The 18,298-nt window shown below is 34.5% G+C and overlaps 1 protein-coding gene across 4 annotated transcripts in view; it reads left to right on the forward strand.

Annotated features, from left to right (window-relative positions):
- The window catches only part of GAS2 (growth arrest specific 2), a 124,100-nt gene that overhangs the window by 42,544 nt on the left and 63,258 nt on the right, over positions 1-18,298 (forward strand). For all 4 annotated transcript variants that reach the window (XM_081241331.1, XM_081241328.1, XM_081241329.1 and 1 more), the window contains exons 4-5: positions 1,666-1,807; positions 13,607-13,670. In XM_081241331.1, coding sequence (XP_081097457.1) covers positions 1,666-1,807; positions 13,607-13,670 — 206 coding nt within the window. The remainder of the gene's footprint in view (positions 1-1,665; positions 1,808-13,606; positions 13,671-18,298) is intronic.

The following is an 18,298-nucleotide window of genomic DNA, read 5'->3' on the forward strand; positions in this document are numbered from 1 at the left end:
TATATATTATTCAACCAGCCCTTTCTTGACACATTCTATGTGTATTTTTTTCCTATTCCATCAGTGTTGCAACAAATATACCTGTCCATATATTTTAAAGTAATAATACTATTATATTTGCAAGATATATTTTTAGGAGTAAATTGCTAGATTTAGGGATATATGATTTTTAATTTTAATAAGTATTGACTGATGTTCATGAATATTTTATAAAGGGGACATTAAACTATGCTATTTCTTATTGTTTTTTACAATTCATATAGGAAAGCATTTCTTTGAAAACCACTACTTAACCAAATTTGTTAAGGGGTATTGTTATATGTATATATAAATATATGTGTATTCATGCAAAATTTTTTTTTATGTCTAAGCCTAAAACAGATTCAGTCAGCAACAAAGAGATGGATCTTTGTTATTGGACAGACACAGTCTTTGAGTGATGTAGTAACCGAATATTTTAGTTATGTAGCCATAAAATCCCTGGACAGGAAAAGCCCTAGTAACAGTTTGATGATATTAGGCTTCACCAGTACACCAAGACCACTATTTCATTTTTTTATAACCATCTTTGTAAATGACCTCAACAATCAACAACATTTTGTTTATATTTTCTTGTTCACAGAGAATAGAGGAAATAACCCTATCTGTGAATTGAAATCACAAAATGCTTCTCCCTTGATCTTTTTGCTCTCAGAGGCAAAGCTCTGTTTAGCCCAGATCATCCAAATACTTGGCTCAGTCTTTCACATCACATAGAATCACATTCTGTGACTTCATGGAATGCCGTGAAAACTGGTTATATTCTATTAAAGGAAAAAACCTCACACAACTCTTTATAACATTTGGTATGGTAAGGGAGATTTCCAGGGCTAAAATTTTATGAGGCTGATAATAGAAAAGTCTATCCGGGTTCACACACTCCCTTTTCTTAAGCATTTTCTTATCCTGGAAGAGAAATGATGCAGAATGTAAACATGTTTCAAGGTCAGATAGCAGAAATCCAACCAGAATTATTTTTATATTACATAAGAGAGCAATAATCTATGGTTTAAAAGGAAATAGTCTGGAAGAATGATGGTAAAATGTTATTGTTAAAAGATTAAATTTTTTATTATTTCCTTTTCTTAGTATTGGTGATAGAGAATTATGGATGTTAGACAATTCTGCTGCTTTCTTTTGACTTTATAATTCTATTGTAATTTTTATTGTGTGTGTGTATGTATACACATAAAAATGCAGGTGTGTGTTACATTTTATCTATATTCATATACTGCATTTGTGTTTCATTCTTCTTTCACAAGTGAGAAATTCATTTATACATACTTTATGAGAAATACTGACAGAATACTTAGATGAAAGAGAAGGCCAAAAAAAAAATAGTAGAAGAGAAAGAAAAGAGGCAATCAGAACCAGGGAAGGGATTTATGTATGTTTACTTCTAGATACTAAAAAGACAAGTATATGTTTACAGGCACAGATTTTCCTAGTCTCTTAATTAAGAACTGTTTCATTTGAGTTTCATGTCCTTTCCTATAGTTCTTTACAAACCTATTTATTGACATAAGATTGTACCAAGCGTTTTGTTGAAAACATAAATGTACACTTAATGTGTCACTGTGATGACTGCCAGATATTCCACCAGAGTGAGATTTCTTTGTTTTTCAGAATCTGCCCTTAAAGAAGATTCCATGCAAGGCCAGTGCACCCCCAGGATCCTTTTTTGCCAGAGACAATACAGCAAACTTCTTATCCTGGTGCCGAGATTTAGGGGTAGATGAAACATGTCTGTTTGAATCGGAAGGTTTGGGTATGTACATTTCCTTCAGAATTTTAGCTGATATAATATTAAAATTATTGTTTGTCTGTATAACTCTCAAGCCTAACTGTTTTTGTGTGATGTCATTTCACACTTTGTTAACTTTAAAAACAATTGTAGTTTGTTGTAAACTTGCAGTTTTTTGGTAAACTTGAGTCTTTGAAGGTAGAAAAATTCACCCTGTTAATCTTTGGTCACCTGTGCATAAATAACAGTGCATAAAATAACAGGAGTGTTAAGTAGCAGAATCCTTTCCTGGTTAAAAATAAGTACATACAATGCAAAATTGGGGGATATTTGGAAAATGTAGGGTTAAGTTTTACCACCAGGCTCCTACCTGGACTAGAAGGGTAGCTATATATGTTCCAGCCCTCCATTAAGAGAATTTTCATCTTTTCACCTCTACAAAAGTATGAAAACACCATCTCTCATAAGTTCTTTCTTGAAATTGATTTTTTTAGTTAGTTAATGAAACTTATTTTTTAGCTACTTAAAAATTAGGCAAACAAGCAAGAGATTAGGATAATTGAAGACGATGGAATAAGAGACAGATACGTTAGTGCCTAGGCCTACCCAGATAATTGTGGGGGTTTTGTTTTATGATTGAATTTTGGCAAATCCACTTCCATACCATAGTTTTGTATTTCCTTGGGAGAAAACATACTTTAGATCATTCAGTGTTTTAACATTACTTGATACCCTTAAATGTTCAAACCTTCGATATAAGATCTACCCAAGTAGAACTCTACTATGGAAAATATTGGAATTACAGTCCAATTCTAGTAAAGTGGAACTAAGTGAAGAAAGGAGACATTTGGGGGGAAAAATGCTTTGGTTCTTTTACCTGAGACTTTAAAAAATCCATTCAGAAAATCACGTAATACAAATATTAACATCACAGTAAGCTGAACATCCTTCAGAGAGAACAAGTATACAAACTGCCTTCTGAACAATGAGAATACACTTTGCCCTGAGACCTCACAAAACAGCATTCCCCTGCTGAACCTAGGAAATTGATGGTAGAGCAGCTAAAGTCTTACTCATTTTATGTGCTTAAGGAAACTTGTATTTGTACTCAGAGGAGTTGATGTGATATGGAAATACTGTCATCAAATTTCTGAGAAGTCTCCCAGCAGAGAAGAGAATAACATGAACTTAGACTAGGAGAACACTTTATACCTGAAAGAAAAATTTAACCAGAAAAATTACACAGAAGCATACTATATACAACAGTGTGCTCTATGAATGCTCATTGTATATGTGAGCTTTGAGTCTTCTTACCATTTCCTCACGTCAAAGTAAAAAAAAGTTGGTGGAAGATATGTATGGATATAATTCTTTTTCAGTGCAGTGGTAATTTTACAAATAGATTTTAACTTTCATGTTTATAGGTTTATGCGCGTGGATGAGTTGCGAAAAAAACCCTTGAAAGCTCTAGTAAACGTCTGTGTGTGTGTCTACACACACACACACACTTATACATATATAAATTTTTAAAAATCAAATCTTAGTCACAAGAAGCACACTCTTTATGTGTGGACAAATAACATCATGATTTAGAATTCTGGAGTGCCCCTGCATTGCTGAAGAACTGCCACATGGGGAAACTGCTTTATTTTTTGTTAATTTGTTTACTGCACAGCTTTCCATTAAAAAAAAGCATTTTTTCAGTGACTACTGTAGGCCAAGTGGATTACTAAGAGCTCTGAATGTAAATATGGTCTTGTCTCAATTTTCTTACTACTCATAAGTTCTTTTGTTAATTGAACTAGCAAAACTTTCAGTTGGACTCCAAGAAGCTTAGATGGCTTTTTAAAACCCCATCCAGGTAATAAGTAATACATTTTATTTTGAAACAATAAAGCATAAAGCAGCTTATGTAACAATGGTCCTGGTACATAAATACATACTCTGTAGCATATAAAATTATGTCATGAAGAATTTTTAGATGGTCGAGTTCTTCACCCTGTTTGAAAAAAACTGACTTCATAAACAAGAAATTTTTATATAAAAATTAAATACATGATAATTTATATGTCATAACTGTTGAGTATTTTGTTAAAACATCTTTGATTCTGGTTACCTTCTACAGAATAACTTCACTTATACTTTGCAATTAAAATGTATTTATATAGCCAAGAAGGTTTAATAAGACCAAATTTTCAAGGCTATAAATTTTTAAAATAATTTTGAATCCTCTCAGTACCAAACTAAATCAAATAGTTAGGCTTTCTAGTTTGCTACTCAATGAAAAGATAAATTTGAAATTTCTGCTGCTCAGAATAGGGCATGAGGTGATGTACAATAGGCCCTGTGGAGATGGAAGAAGGGAGCCAATACTATAGCATTGACTTCAGGATTATTCAGAGAAAGGAAACAGCTGTACCCATAGATGTTAATGATAATCAGGAAGAAGGCCAATGAGAAATTCCATTTCCCCAAGTGGAACCCATTCTCCTTGGATTTTTCTTATTATTCACTTGTGAGTGAGGAAGTGATTGAGCTGCTGCACTTGCAGAATTGACTTTCTTGCAACAATAATACTGTGTACTCTGCTTGATGTCTTTTCACACTTCACTTTTGAAAGGGAATTTAGGGCAAGGGTTTTTTCTTTTTTCCCTACCTCAAGATTTCATTTCAGTAGCACACAAGATGAAGAGCATCCTTTGTGTCCTAGTGTTTTGAACAGCAAATAAAAGGACAAGATGCCCTGATGAAGGGGAAAAATCTGTTTGAATGAATGATAAAGTAGATCATTGTACTGAATGTGTATCAAGAGGCTTCTGTCTTTAGCTCTTCAAAGGTCTTCGCCTGCATAAAGCATTCTTATCTTTGTGGCAACTGATACGTTACCCTCTGTTGCAGTGCTTTTTTTTGTACGATTATTTGCAGGAGGATCTTAATTCATGACTCACTATCTGTTCTCTTTCCACAACAGCTAATGACAAGAAATCTCAGTGGATGGGGAAGGGATGCCAGGGATGAACTAGGGAGTATAGACAGCATCTTATTCCATATGCTTCTCTCGTGCTTGTCCTTGTGATTCTTGGCAGATAACTTTCTATGCCACATGACGCGATCACATACAGAGTGTAACCTTCCATTTATCTTCTAAGACATTCTTGAGAGAGAATTTTTCCTCTGTCAAATGTCAGTTCTTGGATTATAAGTTTACTAATATCTCAAAATAGTGTTTCAGAAGTGAGACAGTAGAAAAATGGATAAATATCATGAACAGGTTATTCGTAAAAGACTTATAAAAGCCCAAAACAGAGATAAAAATGTTTGACACCTTAGTAATAAGGCAAATGCAAATAAAAACTATGAAAAATTAGCGAGGATTAACAATTGTATATTTAGTGCTGAGTATAGAGGAAAGTGGGATCTTCTATACATTGCTGAAAAAAAACTGGAAGTTGGCATGCCTTCTTTGGAGGGCAATTTGACATTATGTAAGATCTAAGAAGTGCTCATATATTTTTATCAAGTTGTTCTACTTCTAAAAGTTTATTTGAAGGAAGTAAGTAGAGATAAGCAATAGAATGTCCATTGAAACATTTTTTATAAGAGTAAAAAAGGGTATGAACTGAATCTATTTGGTGGTAGCTTAAACAAACTGTAGTCATTCATAGATACCAAGCAAAAATAATATTCATAATATTTTTGAGACTATTTAAGAATATGGGAAAATTATGATATAATATAAACATGAGGTCTCAGCATTTACATTAGTAAATAACAAAAATATACTATATTCAGAATCTGAAAGTAAGATAAATAGTAATTGGGTTGTAAGTAATATCATTTTCTTCTTCAATTCTCTATTAACACACTTTAGACCATAAACAGGTATGGCATGTAATCTGAAACATGAACCATTTTATTTATATTAAGATAATTTGAACCAAGTTGCACAGAGATTTATTGACATCAGTATATTATACGTCAGTGTATTTTATACATCAACTTATTATAAGGGCTGTTTTACATTAGGACCAAAAATCTATGACTTATTCTCAATTAAAAAAATTTTGTTATGAGCCCTAAAATTGATGCTCCTATATGATTTTTTTTCTAAGATATTTTAAGTAGAAACTATTTCCTTAAATTAGTGATACTCTTGCATGGAGGATTTATTATTTGTAATTTACTTTAGCCCACTGATTCAGAAATTGTTAAGTTAGCTTAATTTTTTCCTCAGAGCTTTGTTTATTTTGCTTTACTTATGTACATTCCGGTGAGCTGGAAGATGGAAAAAGATAAAAGGATGGGGGAGGGAATATTTGAAAAATGCACATGTTTTTGCTTGCTGTAATTGTGTCAATATTATTATGTTATTGGATGATTATAGGATTTGGAGGCCAGTGACTATTCTTCATCTATTTCTCTGAGAAAGAATCTACTCAGCAAGAAAAGGGTTTGCTATCTGCTGTGCTAGCATGCAAATGTGTGTGATTTGGTTTTTATTTTTATTTTCTGTATTTGTGTTTGTTGTGTGGCACTGTCTTCTTTTGATGCATGACTCTGAAGAGTAGTTTTATACAGTTCTTTGTTCTATTGAACACTGGTCAAGCACTGACCTACCTACAGTATTGGTCTGATGTTGCACAAAAGTGAAAAGGATTGTGTGTGGATTTTTAAACATTAACATTTTCTGTTTTATACATATTGCATCAGAAAAAGAATCTATGCCTGCCTTCCAGTGTTTGATAAATCATCCCTTGGTGTTGTTGTTGTCTGTATTGAGGACTATAAGAGTATTTCTGTAGAAAAAAAGTTATATTACTTTTATTAATATTAATGTAGAATAACAACTTCAGGATACCAAATTAGCTCTGGGTCATTTATATTCATTCACATTATTTCTTCCCCAGGAACAATAAATTTTAGACTTTGGATTTTTTGACACCTGTTCTTATGAAGTACTTTTATTAGCATCTTTTTTTTTTTTTTTTTGCAGTACGCTGGCCTCTCCCGCCGTGGAGCACAGGCTCCGGACACTCAGGCCCAGTGGCCATGGCTCACGGGCCCAGCCACTCCACGGCATGTGGGATCCTCTCAGACCGGGGCACGAACCCGCGTCCCCTGCATCGGCAGGCGGACTCTCAACCACTGCGCCACCAGGGAAGCCCCTATTAGCATCTTAATTCTGAGTCTGAGCTCAGAAACTCTTTCCAAATGTAGCGATTTGCCCATGTCAGAAAAAAAATGTAAATGAGGACAGTACAGTATGGAATCTGATTGAGAGAACTAAATGTCTCCTAGTATCAAGGATTTGATGGAGTCAGGGTTGAATTAGGAAAGGGGACAGCCTTCTAGCTTTTCCAGAATCAAATTTTCACTGTGCACGGGCTTCCCTGGTGGCGCAGTGGTTGGGAGTCCGCCTGCCGATGCAGGGGACACGAGTTCGTGTCCTGGTCCGGGAAGATCCCACATGCCGCGGAGCAGCTGGGCCCGTGAGCCATGGCTGCTGAGCCTGCGCGTCCGGAGCCTGTGCTCCGCAACGGGAGAGGCCACAACAGTGAGAGGCCCACGTACAGCAAAAAAAAAAAAAAAAAAAAAAAAAATTTTCACTGTGCAATATTAAATAACAATAGTTATATGCTCAATAAGGGTAGCCTAGCAGTGCACATGTGCTATCATATCTACTCTCCCAACAACCACCATTTTATAATGAAAATGCTAGGTTAGGACCAAGAGAATTAAATAACTTGCCCAATATTAACAACTTCTCAGTGACCCAGCTAGGATTTGAATTCAGCTTCATTAACCTTCAAAGATCATGTACCTGTGTTACAGAAAGTTATGCTTCGTATGAGTTAATTTTAGAAGTTCATGTGATGATTTCAAGTAAAAGGAAAAGTAAAATATAAATAAAAACCAAATTAGAAGAGACTCTTGACTCCTACTGCTGCTCTGAGTGATAGTGACTTAATCCATTAATTTCACATAAGGTCCGGGTGCTAGAGACAGAAAGGGCACTCCTTGCTCTGGGACATTTTTTGACTTAGTGGCAAAGGCAATTAACTACATTTTATTCTATACAACTTCCATCACTGATGAGATTATGAATGAATTCTCTTTGTTTATGTGAATTATACAGCTGCTGTATCCTGTTTTAAATGCAAACAGTGATTCTGAGAAATTTGGATACACACACACTCAGCATTCATGAGTTTGTGAAGTTTATTCTTGTTTGCCTTTTCTTCTCTTTAGCCTCCCTCAGATCAGTTTTAAGGCACCTAAATTTCTTTGCTATTCCTAATTGCTCCCTATCTTTAAACTCAAGGATTTCTGCATGTGACTTTCTTGGAGTGACATGATGTAGACAGCCATCCCTTTACTTTCTTGGGAAGCATCTTTTGTACCTTATAGATCCTGGTAGGTGATAAATGCCCATAATACCCATTAAGGGCTAATCCAATTCACAAATTATTTTTTCCTCCATTTGTCATCATCATCATCATCATCACTGTTATCTTAAACATTTCTAGAGCATGTTCCATATATCAAATCACATTTGAATATTTTAACGAAAATACATATAGAATTATAATTGATGTTTATTGTAATAATCATAACATTGATTAATATAATGATTCTCAAACTTTAATGTGCGTATTCATCACCTGGAAACCTTGCTTAAATGTAAATTTTGCTCAATACGTCTGGGGTGGGACCCAATAATTTGCATTTTTATCAAGCTTCCAGCTGATACCAATGCTACTGGTCTGTGGACCATCACTTAAGTAGCAAAGGAGTAAAATTTGTTGAGTGTTTACCACATACCAAATGCCCTTAACCATAAAATTACCTCATAAGAAAGAGCAAGTAGAAGGCACGTTTTAGAGATGAGAAAATTATGTAGCCTGGACTAGAAGCCAGTTCTTCTGACATCTAGTTTAATGTCTTCTACTATGTCACTCTTTCTGAGTATGAGAATCTGTTCTCTGCTCTGGGGAGGTGGGAAGCTATTAAATTTATGATATTTTCACAATTTAATATTCAGTCAAAAATAAAAGTTTTGCAAACTTCTTCTTAAATATAAATCTAAAATATAGTTTCCTTTAAAACCAACATGAATATTATTGCCTCTAATGTATATAAACCAAACATAATGAAATTTTCATATTTTCATTTTTGTCCATCTGTTGAAACATAATATATATAGGTAAACTATACATTCATGGCCTAATGCATTTTATCCTTGCAGATTCTGTGACATTAAAACTCTACCCCTTGCCTTAGCAGAAGGTCTAATTTTCTATTCCTGGAGCTAGCAGCATTCCATTTGACATTTGATGCCCATGAGATTTTAACAGAATCTAGGTTATAAGATTGCCACATATTTTGAACAGGGATCTGTTTGCTTTTCCCAAAGGTGTTCTGCCTTATACTTTTCTTCGAAACAGTTTTGGTTATTTAAAAAGAAGCCTCCAATGATAAGACCTTTTTCATAATAATCACCAGTGACTAGACAGCTTTTTGTTTTAAAGAGGATTTGTTCAGAGGAAAGAAAGCCATAGTGATCCCCTCTTCTAACCATAACTCAAAGCAAAAGACCATATTAATATTGTAATGATAGAGTGAAAAAAAATTTTCCTACCATAAACCTCAATATAAGTATAAATTTCCTTATATTTTTGAAAAGACAAATCAGTAAAATGTCTTTAAAATGAGTAGTACATACAACTCAACATAAAGGCTTTAGTTCAAATGCAATATACTAAAAATTGTCTTTCTAATCATCCTGACAAAAACATGCATTCATATATACAATATATAATCAACTTAGGTAACTTATTGAAAATGGGCTCATCTAAGTTATTTTATTCCCAGAGACGCAGAAAAGTTGACAGTAAGATGTTTAGTGTTTCATAAAATGACATGTTCTAATGTAATTGTTACTTAAGTTTTATACTTAGCACAAACCCATAATAATGATAGGCTCTCTCCTTTATATCTGTCTATATATGCCGGCCAAATTGACCTACTTAACCTTAAATTTGATTAAATTTAGAATTAACTATTTCTGATATAATATAAATGACAAAATATTCAAAATACACTCATTATAATAACTGCTTTAAATTATACACATCTATCCATAGTAGTTTTTTTTAATTCTGAAGTTTCTTCCACTGCTTAGTATGGTGGCTTACACATGACAGGTGCACAGACAAAAAAATGCTTATAGGAAAAAAAATGAGTGTATTAATATTAACTAAGCTAAATGAAGATAATCTTTAAGCAAATATTTTACAACAAAAATAATAATAAAGAAAGAAAACTAACCTTGGGAAGTCTTTTCTATGTGCCAAGCATTGGCTAGGAATAACACGAATAATATTGTGTTAAATCCGCACAAAAATATTGCAAGATACACACCATTATTTTCCCTCAGAAAACTGAGATTTTATGATCTCCCAAAATAAAAAACTAGTAAATTTTAGAGCTCACACTCAGACCCAGATCTTTGTGGCTCAAATCCCATGGTCACTATTCTCTTTCCATCTGTTAACTTTAGTTTAGAACTTTCTTGAGTGCAAAAACCAAACACAAGACAACTTTTAGTATATTGCACCTCTTTGGTAGAATGTAGATACTACCTAAAGACTCTTGAATTTAATTTTATAGAATAAGGTAAGAGTGTTTGCTTTTACAATTAAATAAAATTTGATATAATTTAAATTCTTGCCTTTTCTAAATATGCTAGGTAAGATTTTAGCCTTTATTCAGTTTGTTTATTGTCACAACCATTATCATCACAACATAATTGTCATCATCCTTGATAATTTTTTTTTTTTGTATACGCGGGCCTCTCACTGTTGTGGCCTCTCCCGTTGCGGAGCACAGGCTCCGGACACGCAGGCCCAGCGGCCATGGCTCACGGCCCCAGCTGCTCCGCGGCATGTGGGATCTTCCCGGACCGAGGCACGAACCCGTGTCCCCTGCATCGGCAGGCGGACTCTCAACCACTGCGCCACCAGGGAAGCCCCATCCTTGATAATTTGAGACATAGTGTTTACTGAGTAATTGCTCTGTTCTGTTCTTGTCATTGTGCTGTTATGCCTCTCTGCAGATTTAACTCATTCATTGCTTACAAGTCATCAAACATGATATTTTTGGCCATTATGGATCAGGCATGATATGCCCAATATTCAAAATGCCATTAACAAGTGAGACAATATTATAGATGTGTTTTGAAGCAATGAAGCAATTGCTTTATTAAAGATAACACTTCCAAGAAAACTGGGAAGTAAAACATCATCTTTCTATTATCATTTTCCTAAGGAATGATGCTGAGTGAGATGTTTATTTGTCTTAAATTTTATAAGCTGGTTCTGTTAAGGATATAAAAAGGAGAATCATGCAGTTACTTTTCAGTTTGCCAAATTGATTTTCTAATGAGTCCATGGTAGATTCAATATTTTCGTGTTGGCATGCAAAAGCTGTTTTAAATTGATAGCTGAATACACAATAGCAATGCATCCTACATATCACATTGTCTTTCTTACATTACCCACATTACTGTTTTTCTTCAGAATGAATTTTATTTTCCATTGACTGTATCTATTGGTATTTACTTCCAATTCTTACATACTCTCAAAATAAGCACAATATGTTGATTAAAGAATCATGATAGTTCAGTCAGGTGTTGCTTTTTAGAGTTGGTGTTGACTGCATATTGGCACAGTTTGGTCAGTTCACAAATAATTTTCATATTTTAACACCGTTTCCATCACAAAATGCATGATATTGTATCCAAGTCTCCTTGAGCTTTAGCTACTTGTTTCACACAGCTTTCACTGAAGATGAGGGTACTAGCAGGGCCTTAAACATCTTCTTCACCTCAGCTTTCATGTATTCCTTTTTCCTGTTTGTTATTTTGTACCATGAACAGGATAAAAAAGTCCAAATCAGAAGAAACTGATTATCTAGACAAGAAGATTGATTTTCATTTGTTTGCTTTTGTTTTGTGATTTTTGTTATTGTTCTCTGTTTGAAATTGATGCCTATGTGATATTACAGTCCGTACATCTCATTGCACTGAAGTCAATTTAATATATCAAAAGTTGTATCATTTTGGGCTTCCCTGGTGGCGCAGTGGTTGGAAGTCCGCTTGCCGATGCAGGGGACACGGGTTCGTGCCGCGGTCTGGGAGGATCCCACATGCTGCGGAGCGACTGGGCCCGTGGGCCATGGCTGCTGAGCCTGCGCGTCTGGAGCCTGTGCTCCGCGACGGGAGAGGCCACAGCAGTGAGAGGCCTGCGCACCGCAAAAAAAAAAAAAAATAAAAAAAAAAAAAAAAAAAAAAAAGTTGTATCATTTAGCCAGAGGCAGCTAATGGTGCACTTGAAATTGGAGGTAGTAAATATCTTTGCTTTAAGGCCCTTTAGTTAAAACTAATTTTAGACTTCCCCAACCTGGATTTTATGACAATTCACTAAGCGTTAGCTGAAACTCAAATTTATATTACCAAGAATGGAAAGATTCTGTAATTCAGATTTCCCATAATCAATTCTATTTTAATGAACATTGCTGATGATATTAGAACTTATTTTAAAAGCTTTAAAGATGACATTTTATAGCAAGATAATAATTTTTTGTTTGTTTAAAGCCAAGTGAAATCATATACTTTTATAATCTAAGTAAATGTATTTTTCTATTCACCACACACTCCCAACAAATTCCATTCTGGTGTCAGTGGCAAATATTGCCATTGCCATAACCTGTGGAGAGAAGGAATTAGATATTTAAGCGGGGGAATAGAATAAAGCTGGGAAATTAAATTACTGTAAAATTCTATGTTTAAGAATTGAAGCAATATTGCTATTTTTCTTAATGTTTATCAATAAGCTAGTATTTTCTTTTATCAGGATATTGTGTCTATGTAAAGACCATTCTCAATTCAATCTTTTCCCCCCAATATCTGTTGTCTTTATTAGGTGTTGTATATAATAACATTTTAAAAATTCTCTAATCTTAGTTTAAAAAGAAAAAAGTATAAGCAGTACATACTCCTCTGGTAGGCTCAACAAATGCAAGTATGATTTGTCAACATTACTGAATGTGTCCAGACAATTGATAAAGCAGCTTTATTAAGTAATCATATTATATTAGAAAAGAAATATCAGTGCAAAGAACCATCTTCTAATTTGCTCATTTTATGGGCAAAACTGGCTTATGGTATATATTTGTACATATTTACAAAATTCAGTCAGTTGAAAGTGTTTCTTTCTAAAGTATCATTTAATCAAATTTCATTAGGAGAAGACAGCAAGTTTCAGAGGGCTCACTTGACGTTATTGTTTGGAGGATAACAAAGGACCGTGATGTGTAATTTTTAATCCTTATTCATTGCATTATTTCTGCTAAAATCACTGGTGAAGATAGAGTTAGGATTTTTAAAAGACCAGACTTTGCTTCATAGTCTTATGTTTGCTGTCTGTTTTTAAGTATCCATCAACTATTTATATCATAATTATAGCTACATGTGTTTCCAATATTGACTTACAAATATTAACTAATTGAAGAAAATATTTTCAGGGTGGGATTCCTGAGACTCATGGCTTTGGGGGAGGAAGTTGGGCAAAGAGTTTTGAAAACTGCTTTAGGACTTTAGTAAAGCTAACTGTACTGTGGGGTAGGATGGTTTCTATGAATGTCAGAATGAAGACTAGCTCATTTACTGGGACCATAGCGATGAGGGAGTCGATCCTGCTCCCCATTGAGCTGCTTTACTGTCCTTTCTATTGTAAAGGTGTCCACCTTTGTCTTGTCTTTCAGTCCTCCACAAGCAACCCAGAGAAGTGTGTCTCTGTTTGCTGGAGCTTGGCCGGATTGCAGCCAGGTAGGTCGTACTACTGCCGCTACTTAAGACTTGACCATCTCAGCATCCAAGCAGCTGAGAAGCTTGCTGCCTTTTCATCGCTGATGTTTAACCTAGGTGTTGAGAAGCAACTCCTTCAAATATGATCAGTATGAACATCTTGAGAACAATTGTTCAAACTAAAAAAGTGGACCACCAATATTCTTAACATCGTGGCCTTATTGTCAAAGTCACTATGTTTAAGCATTTTCTAAATATCCTTTAATTGAATACATTTTCCTTGAAACTCTTTCTTGGGAGGCTGGGGAGGATCTTATACATGAAATTGTATGTGACAATTATACTTTCCTTAGTGGAAAGTCTATTCCCATGATTCTCTCTCTTTCTCAGCTCCTTCACCCCTCTCTTCCTGTTTACTCTTTAATAATTTTCAGCCTCTTCTTTTGTTCCTTTTTCCTCATTTTCCCCATTTAACATCTCATCCCTCAGCTCTTTTGGTTTCTACTCCTGAGTGGATGGATAGTTTTACAATTATTCTCCATAATTTGATTGGAAAAAGATAGAATATTATCCTTCATATGTAGAGATATCTTTGGAATGTTTTTCTTCTAGAAAAGAAAAACAAGAAGTAATTGTAGAAATCATAACTGTAGCTAAATAAGCAGGGGAAGGGACTTTATTAGCTCAGCTGACTTTATTTGGTTTCATGTCTTCTTATTACATTGCAAATCCTCAAACAAGGCTTCTGATAGTTTTATAAAGCCCAAAGAATTATAAATGAAGATATAAATGTTTGAATAGATCTTGATGCAAAATAAAACTTCAGAATTAACTAGAATTAATTTCTCATCCAGATCCGATTATACTTCTAGCATTGAGATCAGATGAACCAATAAGACAAAGTAAGAGTTTGCTCTGGGTGTTAATTCTCAAAGGGAGAGCTATAAAGAAAATCAAAGAAAAGAAAAGACAAGGTGAGCACATCAGCAAATTACAGAAATGGGTAGAAAACTTTCTGCCAATGAATAGCCCTTTTTTTGATCCAGTGGAAAATTCGCTGTAATCAGAAGAAGTAACCCTAAGTTCTTTAAAACATCATAGTCAACATAATCTTAACAAATTGTTCATCAGGTATGAGTTTTACTTTATCATAATAATTGGATGAGAGAGATTGTTTTAATTTTTAAAAATTTGAATTAAATAGGAATGAGGCTCCACTCAATGAGGAGTGAAAAAAATCAATTTGAGACATTTAGGGATGTCCCTACTTTCTCCCACACCTTTCCCAGCTATATTGTGTGACAGCCTCTGGTCCCCTTGTCTTCTGACCACTCAGGTCTCTACTACTCAGGCATAGTTCATAGTATCTGACTGTTTCTTAGGACCCCATTCCCCTTCAATGCTGTCACTTTCTTGGGTTCTGAGAGGGAGCAAGACAAAGGTACCTGTTGCTTTTAGGATTCCGCTAAGCCACTCCTCTACCATGCTTAAGCCTTCTGGCCTGCAGGACAAACAGCTATGAGTCAAAGGACTCAGCCTTGAGTCCTTGGGCTCAGCAGATATCCCCTAAGAAAGGTGATATTAAAAATACAGGAGGGAGGAATACACACAAAGTAAAATCTCAGTAAATGAGCTGCTGCCCCTGAAATGCTAGAGTAAAAGAAAGATTGTCTAGAGTTCCTGGGTAATAAGAGATTAGGCAGAAAGCTTTTTGTTTACTTGTTTATTTTAATTATATCATTAGAATATTCTAAAATGCCAGATTCTATTTTGGTGCTTTGATAGCCTAAATATGTGGATCAAACAGGCATCATGATTCTGAAAGTTGTGATAGAGGTAAAAAGGAGTGGTGCTATCTACAGAATTAGCTGGCAGTTGTCATTTTCCTCTTGCTTAGTGTACATTATTTACCTATTTTCTGGATTTATTTTATTTTTTATAATTATACTCTTTATTATCTGAACACTGTTAGGAATCTTGCTGAACTAAACATTTTAACTATGACCGAGCCATCAAAGAAGAAGGCATGCTGTCCAATGACAAAATTCCCTTAGGAATCACCTTTCCTCCAGCTCTGAGTCTGTCATGAATTGCCCCTTGCCATAGTATATAAAACAAATTAATATCTTGGTTAATGAAAGGGAATCATAATGGCCTGGTCAATTTGAAGGTGAAGCATTATATGAAGTGCTTTGTGTGTGTTTTTCCCCAAATATTTTAAAATTGAGATTCTGGGTAGCTCCATTTCTTTTTTTTTTTCTTTTCTTTTTTTTTTTTTTTTTTTTGAGGTAGGCGGGCCTCTCGCTGTTGTGGCCTCTCCTGCTGTGGAGCACAGGCTCCGGACGTGCAGGCTCAGCGGCCATGGCTCACGGGCCCAGCCGCTCCGCGGCATGTGGGATCTTCCTGGACCGGGGCACGAACCCGTGTCCCCTGCATCGGCAGGCGGACTCTCAACCACTGCGCCACCAGGGAAGCTCCGATTTCTTTTTTTCTTTCTTTCTTTTTTTTTTTTAAGCCACTTTATTGAGATACGGTTGACATACAAAAAGCTGTACATATTTAATGCAAACCACTTGATGAGTTTGGATATAAGTATACATTTATGAAACCATCACCACATCTATGCCATAAATATATCACCTCCAAAAGTTTCCTCTGCCTTCTTTATTATTATCATCATCATCATCATCATTATTATTACTATTAATAAGAATGGGTGGCTACATTTCTGACCTCACTTTATGACCATGTGATAAAAGCAGAGATTATTCACATTACAGAAGAAAATTACTAATTTCACAAAGCAGTGATCTAAGGATTAAGATGATACATTACAATATTCAATTTGTAAATTTTGCCTTTTATCTTCTTCACCTACTTAAGTGATGTGAAGTATTGCACACTTACCATGAAAAAGAAAAAAATATGCTAACAGATTATTCAGGGCATCACTTTTATGTGCAGCATAAGGTTAAACAGCTGAATGCCAAATGGATAGATTGAACATTTAAGTATAAATGTCTATTTAAGTTTCTCTCTGTACACATTTGAAGATTTTATCAAAATTTTAATGGAAGTTCAATTGTGCTTTAAAAACAGTAACCCAATAAACCCAAACATCACTACCTTAGCCCTGTGTTGAAGCATAATCATTGAAGGAAAAAAGGGAAATTCATCATTCCATCTTATTTTACTCCTAATTTTTTCTTTAGATATATTAAACCTTTATCTAGATCATTGTATGTGTGCTTCCTCCTCCCTGTACTCCTCTATGGAGTTGAATTAAGACAGAGTTATTGAATTATTGAACTAAGACAACATTAGACAAAACCAGAAGTGGTATTTGGAGAGCTCTCAAGAATCACAACATTAATCTGTACACACAACAGATGAGGTTTGACCATAACAAAATCCCAGTACAACCTTGCAAGTTTTGTGGTTTTTCCACTGATAGATGATGTTTCTTTACACTTGATTCTAAACATTTATTTCTCAAATTTACATAGATGTCATCTTAAAAGCATCAACATCACTTTAGAAATGATTCACTAAATATTTCTAATTCCCTGCTGTATTCTCTTGCCTGGGAACACTCCGTGAAACTCCTTTGAGAGCTGTGGGGTGGGAGAATGAGACCACTTATTTTTGTTCTCACGGGTGAAACTTCCTTTTATTTTCAGCTAAACAGCGCTGTCAGCACTGGAGAGTGAAATCCCTCTGTTAATATTTCAGAAACCATGTCAGTTTCTGTGTGTAAAATATGCATGTTTGCCTTCTGCGAAATAAAACATTCAGCAAAAACAGGTCAATAAAACCTCAAAGATCTTTTTAATGAGGGTGCTTTGATATTCATTGTTTAAAAAAGGTTACTATGAATTCAACCTTTTTTAAGACTGCAGAATTAAGATTAGCTTTATGATAAAACTAAAAAAAATTTTTTGATATTTTGGTTTGGGGCTATGATGAATAGTCAACATCAGAGGGAAGCCTTTTATATTTTTACTTTTGAGTGTTTTCTTCATTTTCAACAAAATTTATGACCATTCAAAAGAAATATACTTTGTGAATATTTTTGTTAGTCTCCTATTTTAATCCATGCCTTAATGAAATGTTAATTAAAAGAAAATATTCTTATACAAGGCTTATTAATTAACTCATCCTATTTAAAGAGCTTGACTCTGAATGCTAAGAATAAAATTTGTTTTCATATGAGTGAAATTTCCATCCAAATTTAAATCTATCTTTAAATAACTTTAAAACAGAATAAAAAATGGGGCAAAAACCATCTTGTGAGAATCTATAAACTATCTGTTGTATGCCTTAAGAAGGGGGAGTTTCTAAACTTTATCCCTCCAACTCTAGTAAAATAGGCTCCAGATGTCTTTTCTTTGAAAATTATAGTCTAGTAAATAGTTTGAGTAAATTTTCTAGTTCAGGGCTTAGTTTAGGGGCTCAATTATTTCATCTAGACCAATCACAAAAGCTATATCCTGTGCCAGAAAAATGCAAAGTCCATTTCTAAGATCTCATCATAAAGTTATTAACCATAAGACCATTTCCCTAGCACTATGAATTTTTGAAATGAGACCAAAAAATGGTAATATGATATTGCCCTTTCAGTATTCCCCCTACTTTCACATCACTGGGGT

Source organism: Mesoplodon bidens (genome assembly GCF_964165515.1).
Source record: "Mesoplodon bidens genome assembly, chromosome: 7".
Lineage (NCBI taxonomy): Eukaryota > Metazoa > Chordata > Mammalia > Artiodactyla > Ziphiidae > Mesoplodon > Mesoplodon bidens.